The sequence below is a fragment of the Gossypium raimondii genome, chromosome 13, assembly GCF_025698545.1.
Source record: "Gossypium raimondii isolate GPD5lz chromosome 13, ASM2569854v1, whole genome shotgun sequence".
NCBI classification, from domain to species: Eukaryota; Viridiplantae; Streptophyta; class Magnoliopsida; order Malvales; family Malvaceae; genus Gossypium; species Gossypium raimondii.
In genome coordinates, this window is record NC_068577.1 from 21,104,011 (window position 1) to 21,115,803 (window position 11,793).

The 11,793-nt window shown below is 35.9% G+C and overlaps 1 protein-coding gene across 1 annotated transcript; it reads left to right on the top strand.

The window, feature by feature from the left end:
* The first annotated feature begins 8,379 nt into the window (after positions 1-8,379).
* LOC105765404 (uncharacterized) lies at positions 8,380-9,774 on the top strand. Its single transcript, XM_012584480.1, has one exon. The coding sequence runs from the start codon at positions 8,380-8,382 to the stop codon at positions 9,772-9,774; it is 1,395 nt and encodes a 464-aa protein (XP_012439934.1).
* The last annotated feature ends 2,019 nt before the right edge of the window (positions 9,775-11,793 follow it).

An 11,793-nucleotide genomic window follows, 5' to 3' on the forward strand; every position in this document is an offset into this window, starting at 1 on the left:
CTAACGCTCTTCAACACACCACACAAACATATCCCATTGAATGGAGCTCAGCTCACATTCCCTTATCTTTCCAAAACTGTCTCTAGGCCTCAGCGCCCCATATACCACAACACATATAAGTGAGTACTCATAATCCAATGGCATGCCACCTATATCTAATGGTCTCATAAGTCACAAGGCTAAAATAACCATAATTTCATCAAATATTACTTATCGATTATCTGCACATATTCACCGCATAATCATATCATTGGCACAATATACACACTGTCACATCGCATGAATAACATACTCCCATATTTATCATCACAACAGTTATCACAACATGTTCATATTTCACCACATATTTAGCATAGGTAAAAGAACACTTGCACTCAGAAGTTAGAGCAGGGGTTTAGGCTACTACCAAATTCCCAAATAACACATTGAACCATGTCCACAAGCAATTACTCAAACCACTCACCAATTACGCTTTCGCCAAAAAGCTGAAAGCTCAAACTCACTTTTTCTTGTCGTTATCTCTACTCGTAGAAGGTTCTCTCGAATCTAGAACTTCAACACAACAAATTCACACAACAATACATCCAAAAATTAGTCAATGACTCATTACAAGCATATAAAACATAAACCTAAACTAAGTTCTCATGCACCGAAACATAGCAAAATTTAAATTTGAATATCTCGATCTCTACTTAATCTTTTTACCTAAAACCAATTTCGTTCATCTTATAATTCACCTACGACTAATTCTCAACCTTTAAACTATAAAAAACTACTCAATTCATGGTATCAACTTTTTCGACATGTTTTATTTCTATTTTCTAAAAATTCATTAAAACTCAAGAAATCTTTAAGGAAACTTAAAAGTAAGTTTAGAATCATTCTAATCATGTTAAAACTAATTGAAAAAACTCTAAAACATCGTTTTTAAGCAAAATCTCAAATTTCACCGTTAAAGACTTAGTTTTCGACTTTTAATCAAACATGTGTTTCAATGGCTACAAATTCAGTTTAAGGGACTAGATATCATTTAAAACTCATAGAAAGTCAAATGGTTACCTTTGATGGAAAAAAATGAGCTTTGACGGAAATATAGAAAAATCCACGTTTGGAGAAGATGATGTAGATGATGAAGTTTAAATGGAGATTTATAGTTCAAGGGATGTTTGAAATCTAGAGTAATTAGGATTTAAAGATCAAAATCAAGTAGGAGAGACTTCGGAGAGTAATAAATGGAACAAGCAAAGGGGTTTTTAGGTTGTGGCATGGGGGGTTTTAGGTTCAATTTAAAATTTTGGGCAATTTGCTTCATAAAAACTCTCAGTTTTGACTCTTTTACAAGTAAGTTCTATTTTCAAAATTAAAGATACTTAAAACTCATTTTCAGAAATTGATTTAATTTTCTAAAAACCATAGTAAAAAACACTACCAATAAACCATGCCGCAAAATTCCGAACACTCTAAGGCTATAATTCTTAAAATACCCTTAAAACTCTTAGGCCATATTTTAGGGTGTTACACCTCCAACTCTCATTGACTGTTACAATTTGGTTTAGTGTGATTAACAACAATATAATGGTCTTCGTAATCAGGGTTGGGAAAATCATACATGAGCTCTTCTAATGGAGTCATCGCTTGGTTTCTTTGTTGGAGCATCACTATTATGAGAAATATTTGGTTCTCTATAATTTACTCTTGATCGTATAATCCCTTTTTATATAGTTTGCCATCGTACCACGTAGACATTTAGCGTTCTTCATCTCAACTGTTATCTTCATCAAACTCATCATCAACTGCATCCATGATTAAATTAAATAGTTGATAAGGTATTTAAAAAATTTTAAGTAAATAAAAAATAATTAATTAATTAAAATAAAAATAATTAAGAATTATCAAACTATATAACTCATGTTATCTTTCTACTAGTATTATTTTACAATGCAAGTGAACTAATAATAATTTTCATCGTCGCAATCCCCGGGAACGATGCCAACAACTTGTCCGCCACCAGATGTGCGATTGTCTTGACTGGAAATACTGGAGGAAACAGATAATAAAATTAAGCAGCGGTGTCCACAAGTATACGAGTCAAATTGTAATATAGTTTGTTTACAATGAAACACTTGGAAAGTATTCCAAGGATTGTATCCAAGCGATTGAGGATCAGAGAATTTTATTATTAAATTAATTACTGAAAATAATCACTAATCTAACTGAGTCAAGAATTAGCAATGTTGATACAGAATTAAAATATTAATTAAACTAATTAAATTAATTAATCTAAAATAACCTAATGAAATTTTTTATTCATAGTGTCAATAATGCGAGCTCTCAGCCTATGATCGACTAAATCTCTAATTATCAACTAAGTTGTTTACCACCCTTAGCTACGAATATCCTCTCGGTCTCATCTTTACTAAGGATTACCACCTAAGTCACCCTCTCAATCTCTTTGTAGGCATACAGATACCCTCTCGACCTCACCACTTGGTACAAGTTATAAATGATAGGATACCCTTGTGGTCTATCCTATCTCGGTATTCTATTAAAGGTGTCACTCCCTAATATATTAAGCACTCTTGAATCAAGACCCAATTTTAGATAAATAATTACTTAATCGATTAATTAGTTCATAACCAAAACATGCAAGATATGAGATAACCACAAGATTTTATCCCAATATTCATACAAACACTAGTTGGTCAAATTAACGAAAGATGTGTTGGTCAAATTAACGAAAGATGTGCCTGTGGGGGCTTCAGCTTGGGACATTATGGAAATAACTAACACTTAACCACTAGACCATAAATTCCCTTGTGACATAAAATAGTGCACATAAATAAATTAAATCTAGGGTGATACAAGTTGTATTTCTATAAGCTCAAGCACGCAATTGACAATAAAAAATAAAAATTGAAGCAAATTTTCTATATTACCCCCCACATTTTAGAAAACACATTTTTCTCAATGTGTAGCCTGATAAGATAAAAAAAGAAGTTACCCAATTGATCATGGTAGTTTTGGCTATCGGTGGGTGCTTCATCCTTTGATCATCGAAAGTTTGAAATTGTTGTGCTTCCTCATGTAAGGTTCCTAAACGAAAATTTTTAAAACAAAACACTAAAGCAAACAAAAATCAACTGTTAATCCTACTCCTAAAAAATTAAAGATTATCCCAAATTAATACAATCCCAAAAAATGAAACTAAAAAATTTAGTTTAATCATCATTCGACTCATCAAAACGAGCTGAGTGCCCCATTTCTATTGGTCCTTTTCCTTTTCCCAATCCATATCCTTGGTGAGAGCTCCCACTCATCGAAGATGCATGTCGAGTTGGGCTTCGTATGATGGGCCCCTTTGATGTGGAATATTGTGGCTGGAATGATGCTTCAACCCTTTGAAAATCTTGCTTGGGTGCCTCGTCCACTTCTTCTCCTCCTCCCTCATTCCCTGTCTCCTTGAATCTAGTGTTGAATGATTTGAATATATCCAAATTTAATGGGTAGTTTGGTTCCATGATATTGTTTTGTTGTGCAAATTCCTAAATTACTGGACCTATTTCTTATATCTAATAGATCATCCAATCTATTTTCATGGTCTCACTCGTTGTTTCTTTCCAAGCCCTTGGTGTTGCTTTCTTTAATGATGTCAGAACATCCATTTTATGCTTTGTTCTTTGGTTCCAATATGTAATTTGTTTTCTCTGAAGCTCAACATATTGAGTGTATAGGGAATCTCTGATCAAACTCTTTGTCAGCTCCAATGAATTACTCATGGTCTTCCATTGGAACTTTAGCCTTTCTGCATAGAGCTGTCACATGATGAGGAAAGAAGTCACCAACTTTTTGGTTACGAACGCATCGCTTTATATCCCAATGGATCCATCTTCTGACACATATTATTCTTTTTTTGCAAAATATCACACAACAAAATAGCTCGAAAAGTATTTACATTAGAGACATTTAATATAAGAGTGATTATAGTACAAATTAGTTGCATCCACATCTTAGCTACTAGGAACATTATTGACTGATTAAAGTTAGTCGGTAACTCAGTATCCGGTCTACGATTCCATACACCTCTTCCTTGAGTTAGATATTTTACAATGCCATCCATGTCTATGTTCCTAGATGTATTCATATCAATGTTATCTAGGAAATCTTTTGCATATTATGGGACATTGTAAAATTCACATATCTCTCAAGGAGTAACTTGCATTTCTTTGCCTCTTACTGTAACGGTTTCCCATATTTCATCATACGGTCTCCTCGACCCTTAATCGCGAAAAGAGATAGAAAATTCTTGAACTACTAGAGTTACTACATTTTCTTTAGGAGTGACACAAAATCGCTCCCAACGATGGTATCGAACCAATGTCCAAATATAATTACACAAAACCATCGATGGTTCAAATCCTTGTTCTTGAATTAAAGTTTTCACTTGTAATTTGAGAAAGTATTTCTCAGCAGTTGGATTTTGAAATTTTCGATGATTTGAAACCATCGAAGTTTCATACATGTTGGTTTTTTCTAGTTTTTCTAGGAGGCATATTTGCTATAATGTTCAATAGCAAAAATAAAAACAACAAGTAATATTTTGAAAGCAATTGAGCAATAAATTTAAGTTTTGGAACTCTTAACCTTAACTTTGGAGTCTTTGTTGCTTTCCCTCCAACGGTGATGATGATTTCCTTATGAACTTTTGACTTTTGCACCTGCACCAAGTAGAATCCAAGACAGGAAAAGAAGATTTGTAATTTTAGGGATTTAATAGAGAAAGGGTTTTTTGAAGTTTATGAAGTTTGAGAGGGTTTTAAGAGATATAGTGTGTTAAAAATAGTTAAGATACTAGGTTAAGATGTTTTTAAGCTTTAATGGAAGGGTTTTGAGGTAAAAAATCAGGTAAAAATATGGTTTAAGCAGTCAGGTTGCGCAATCGAGTTGGGTCAACCCTGTAGAAAATTACGGCGCTGTCGCGCCAGAAGGGTTCCATGTTGTGACATCGATGGCAGTTTGTCATTGTCGCGACATCGGGGTTCGATGTTGCGACACACTTTAAAATTTTAAAAACCTGGGAGTACTGTCCTCTATGCCACGGCACGAAGTTGTTGTGTCGCGACATCAAAATGGTTTTCTTGAGTTTATCGATTATAGATGCAGTGTTATGACACGGTGGTTCCGTGTTGCAACACCAACTCAATTTTGAGTCAAATCTTTGCTCCCAAAGGGTTTCAGTTCCTATAAAACATAATGTTAATATAAAATTAAAGTCTAAACTAAGCAATTGGTTCATTATACAATAATATACATCAAATTAAAATTTAATTAGAACTTTTAAGTTTTACTGCAGATTCATCTGTCAGTTCAAGTAATATGCACGAGAATGGTTTCCTTGGATGGTTTCTATCTTTATTTGTACAGCATTCATTGTGCCACTCCACTTTCTTCTACTTTTCCTACTTTTTAATTATGTGCTTTCATCTTGCATTTATCATAGCAAATACCTTTATCAAATCGAAGCACTTATCCAGTGTTATCAGAATTTTGCAACTCAATAATCCCTTAAACGTCTTATATATTTTAGAGTTTACCCCCGTAGACCCTTAGGATTAGAATCCACTTGCTTGTCTCACTATCCTATGGAATACTGGTTTACTCCTCAAACACCACCGGACTCATATTGGCAGATACTTAAATATGTTGAAGAAAATATCCCTTTCCATTACATTTGTTGAGTTAAAACTGCTTATACCAATTCCTCTTATCATAACAATTTGGCAGATTTCCCTTATTAAAATACTTACCCACATTTCAAATGTTTCTACTAGTTTTTCTTATCTTCCAAATTTTGTACATTCTCTTATTATCCTATTTGCACACATTCTCAGATGCGCCATAATCATCTTGTTATGCTACTTGGCACACAAGTCATACAATTATTTCCCTTTTTGTGTGGTGATGGCTTACTGGTTTACTGCAATGGCAGACTTTATATGTTGCCATAGCCTAACTACGGACTTACACTGATGCAATCGAGACCCAAGAGCTATTAAGTGCTAACGACCCTTCTCTCGAGCTGCCTAAAGGACCTATTACTCGAGCTAGGGCTAAGAAGTTCAAACATGCAATTTCAGTTTTGGTTGATCGGGTTTGGGGTGAATCCTTGGCTGGTCTTCTTGAAAGCTCATGGACCAGCAAGACGAGCAATCCGTGCACTCTACTTCAAGCTCACTCAGCTCAACTTTAGCTCAACGAGCTCATTCTTAGCTCATCATCTTAAGTTTATTTGAGTTTACATTTATTTTGCTGGAATAATTATTTAATTTGTCATTAGTTAAAGTAGTTAAGTAATTAATTAAGTTTAATTCTGGTCAAATAATAATTGAGTGTTATTAAATATGTCCTAATTAGTTTAGTGTCTTAAATATGTCTTAAACTCATACAAATATTTAATTAGTTCACCGAATTTTATGTGCAAATTTTTACATTCATTTACTGCCGAATTTAATAAGTTTGATGCATGATTAATTTGTTAATTTATTTTGGTGCAGGAATCTACCTTGGACGGCATGGGTGCATGCACCTTAGGTTCAATGCAATTGGGCGATGCATGCATGGTTCTCCAAATGAATGTTCAGGCGAATTGGTCATCTCCAAACATCTACAGGCTGCTCATTTTTAGCATTCACACCAAAGACTATTCAGCTGATAATTTTCACACCAAGTGACTCTCCATAACCGACTTTTGACACTTGTTTTAGCTGTTCAAGACCCTCTTTAATGTTCCTGACTTTTCAGCCAACAAGTACCAATTTAAGGAGTCATTTAAGGGCCTGGTCGAATCTAGACATGGCCATTTGACTACCGGTGCATTCATCTCTACAAGATTCATTTGCTTAATTCTTAAGCTGCCTATTGGAGCTCCCATTCAGCCGAATCTCCTTAGGGAATTAATTCTGGAATTTTCTTGATTTTTCTTAGCTTTTAAGTTTGTCTATTCGGCTAGCTTATGAAGAACTATAAATATTTGATTGTTCATTTGTAAAACGACTTTTTCCAATTTTATAATATATTGAATATTTTTGTGAGAATTTTCTTCTCTCAATTTCGTCCAAAGACTCCGTTGGCTTATCTACTAGTTAGTGGCGTCAACCCTGCTCTTTGCAAATCGAACTTATCACTTTCAACCAAAGTGTGGCGTTCTACTTATACCAAGGTTCATATCTTTGATAAATAGTGGGTCGAGGTCCTTTTACACCGTTCATCATCCACCTTAAGAACATATAAGATTCGGGTCATCACTTACCCTTAGTGTTGGTTCTTTCTTGTTTTTAAGCCTATCAATCTGTTTTTCATTCAAACCGAATTTCCCTTTCTGAAACTAAATCTTTTCTTTTAGTAACCGAACCTTTGCACTTAAACAACTCCATTGTACATAATTTGAACCCAAGTGCCATTTCAAAGACGACTACAACTTTACTTGAAGCAATACGAATGAGACTTCTTCGTTAGACGATCGGGCAACAAAAACGACTCAACTCAATCAAACGAGGCTGGTTCACATCAGTTGGTAGCAGAGCTATTTAAAATGAGGAGTTCAGACATTCGGAACAACTCCAGAGTAGGTTTATTGTAAATTCGAAAAAGAAAGAAATTTGAAAAAAAATCATATTTTCAAGTTCTAGTATTGTAATTAGCTTGCTAATTTCGAATATATTGTAAAAAAAAGATACAAAATTAAAAAAAAAAATAAGAAATCTTTTCAAAGTGTATGTTGGTTGAATTCCCGATCAGCAAAAGTTCTTTCAAGTCTTTGATCAATCTTTTTGCGCCACACTTAAACCCATTTCTACCTTTATTTCAAGCCTACCCATCACCATTACATCTACCGTCCTTTGTAACCCTTTGAAACCGACCCTCTAAACTAAAGATTTAGCCTTATCGAGTCTTATACGAAATTACAAGAGAAGAAACGAGAGGAAAAAGGCACGAGTGTGTGAGCACATCTGAGAGGAGGTAAAAGCCAAAAGAGTGTAAACACGAGTGTAAGTGTTGTTCTTTCTTTCTTTTCTGAGTGAACGTGAGTATTTGTGGTGAGGAATTCTTACTATGTCACAAAGTCCCGAGCGAAACATGGTGGATAGACTTGAAAGGAAACCGGTAAGAAATGTTGATCCTGGAGGAGGAGGAGTTCCCGGTTTAGGCCAACAAGCCCTCTTAAGAGAATTTCAACGAATGCTTCGAAATGAGCTTGAATCCATCAATGAGAGGCTAGATCGAGTGGAAGGAAGGGAAACACGAGAAGGAACCCCTCAAGGACCAAGACGGGAGCGAGGGTGAGCAAGACTTCCTGAAGATGAACTCTATGAGCCAAGCGAGATGGAAAGTGACCAAGTGTCGAATCAAAGCGAGAGACGACGGGGTCAAAGGAATAGAGGTCGTAGAGAACGAGGTCAAGCTGATGATGATTTAAAGAATATTAAGCTATCCATTCCCCCATTTCAAGGGAAATTTGATCCAGAAGCCTACCTAGAGTGGGAGAAGAAAATCGAGTTGGTCTTCGAGTGTCACAACTACTCGGAGAACAAAAAGGTGAAATTTTCAGCAATTGAGTTTTCTGACTATGCGATGATATGGTGGGATCAGCTTACTACGAGTCGGAGAAGGAACGGAGAACGACCAATCTCTACTTGGGCCGAAATGAAAGCCGTAATGCGTAAGAGATTTATACCCTCTTATTATCATCGTGAACTTTATCAAACGTTGCAGAATCTTACGCAAGGAAATCAAAGTGTGGAGGATTATTTTAAAGAAATGGAGATTTCCATGATACGTGCGGACGTGGTAAAGGATCGTGAAGCAACCATGGCCAGATTCTTAGCTGGTCTTAACCGAGATATAGCTAACGTGGTGGAACTTCAGCGCTATGTAGAAGTTGTTGATATGGTGCATGTTGCCATTAAAGTTGAAAAGCAATTAAAGAGACAAAGCTCTAGCCGAACTTTTCCTAGGACCAACAACTCTCAAAGGTGGAACCAAGGCACGGGCAAGAAAGACTTTTCCAACCGCGCTAAGGACCAGCCTTTGTCTTCTAAGGTGAATAAAACCGTTGGTGAAACCAGCAAAGGCAAAGATGTTTCCTTGCCAAACCGCTCAAGAGAAATAAAATGTTTCAAGTGTTTAAGGAGGGGCCATATTGCGAGCCAATGCCCTAACCGAAGCAACATGATTGTGCGGGCTAATGGAGAAATTGAATCAGAGGAAGAAAATGATGAAGAACCCGATGAAACTGCCGAAGAGGAAGACGAACTTGAATGCGCTGTTGATGGCGAAATCCTCGTCATTAAACGAAGTCTTAGTCTTCAAAGTGTTGAAAACGAACAGCAAAGGGAGAACATTTTTCATACACGTTGCCATGTTCAAGGCAAGGTGTGTAGTTTGATCATGGATGGCAGGAGTTGTACGAATGTGGCCAGCACCTTAATGGTTGAAAAACTCGGCTTGCCAACAACTAAGCATCCTCAACCTTACAAGCTTCAATGGCTTAATGACGGAGGGGAGTTGAAGGTAACCAAGCAAGTTTTAGTACCATTCTCTATCGGTAAGTACCATGACGAGGTTCTATGTGATGTGGTACCCATGGACGCAGGTCATATGTTATTAGGCTGTCCGTGGCAATTCGATCGCAAAGTTATTCATGATGGTTTCACGAACCGCTACACTTTCAAATTTGATGGGAAAAATGTAACATTAGTTCCAATGACGCCTCGGTAATTTTATGACGATCAATTGAAACTAAGAGATTCTGTTGAAAAATTTTGAGAGGATGCACGAAAAGAAAAGAATGAGAAAGAGAGTGAAAAACACATTGAGAAGAAAAAACAAAAACAATTGAAAAGTGTGTGAGAAAAAAATAAATCGAGTGAACAGAAAAAGAGAGAAGAAAAAGAACAAAAATAGATGAGTATTTATGCAAAAGAGAGTGATTTTAGGAAGTCTTACTTGATGAGACAATCGGTTCATATACTTATGTACAAGGAAACTCTTTTGAATACTAACGAATTGGATCCAAATCTGCCCTTTTCGATTGTTTCTCTTTTGCAAGAATTCGAGGACGTATTCCCGGAAGACATTCCTAGTGGGTTGCCACCCATTCGAGGAATAGAACACCAAATTCATTTCATTCCTGGAGCGTCTATTCCAAATCGTCCAACTTATCGTACTAATTCTGAAGAGACCAAAGAATTGCAAAAACAAGTTAATGAACTTATGGAGAAGGGATATATACGAGAAAGCCTCAACCCTTGCGTCGTACCAGTATTATTGGTGCCAAAGAAGGATGGAACATGGCGTATGTGCGTAGATTGTCGTGCGGTAAATAAGATAACTATCAAATACTAACACCCGATACCGCGACTAGATGACATGTTAGATGAATTGAGTGGTGTGCAATTGTTTTCCAAAATTGATCTCAAGAGCGAATATCACCAAATCCAAATGCGTGAAGGGGACGAGTGGAAAACTGCCTTTAAGACGAAGCATGGACTATACGAGTGGTTGGTCATGCCATTCGGCCTCACCAATGCGCCCAGCACATTCATGCGATTGATGAACCATGTCCTTCGTTCTTTTATTGGAAAATTTTGCGTTGTCTATTTTGATGACATACTTGTTTATAGCAAATCTTTAGATGATCATTTGATGCATTTAAAAGTTGTTTTGGATGTGCATCAAAAAGAATCTTTGTATGCTAATCTTAAGAAATGTACCTTTTGCACTAACAAGGTTATTTTCTTAGGTTTCGTGGTTAGCTCGGAGGGATTGGAGGCTGACCAAGACAAGGTGAAAGCAATTAGAGAATGGCCTAGACCCACAAGCATCAGCCAAGTGAGGAGCTTCCACGGATTGGCAAGCTTCTATCGGCGATTCGTTCCTTCTTCAGTAAACTTGTTGAAGAGAAATACCATAAAAATATTTCCAAATGACCATTCTGTAAGAGTATTCCCAAAGATCAATCATGAGATGGTTGTAATAACATACTTGATTTACCATGTTTATTAATATAAGGCGTTGTCATTATTATTTTAGTTTCTTTTCTGTGTGTATATATATATTTTTTTTTATAATAATGTCTTGAGAATAATATGATTACTCTTAAAAGATCCTTAGTCAAGTATTATTGTTGACTAGGACAACAATAATGCATTAAGACTAACATGTAGTTGATTGATGATAAAAAGTTGTCATTGATATGGAGTGTCAAAATCAATGCATGAATAAGTGTGTTAGAGAACAACATATTGGACTAACCCACTATGAGTATGTTTCTTGGATTATTATGTACTTGTCACAACATTACTCTTAGTGATTAATATGTATATGATCCTCAGACTTGAGATCATCATTATCCCAACATCGTGAGTTGTATATTTTTACACAGTCACTGGTTGTTCTATAAAGGCTGATGTTGTATATACCACAACCAATGTAGAGGGATATGGTTGATCAATATATGATAAGTCCCTCCTACATAATGGGAGTAATATCTTAGGCCACTTGATTGAGTGAGACTAGAAATGAATGGCCATGCTCAAATAAGATGATATGAGATGTCATACTTATTTATATATCATATTCTACTCAAGATATCAAGGAACATGGGATGGACTATGCAAGTGTGACTATTCCATGAGTTGTGTCCATTCCAGAGATAAAAGACTTAAGGATTAATGCATGAAAGGTTAATCACAAAAAGGTTGTGTCAAGTCATGACTTCTTGTAACTTAGGTAACA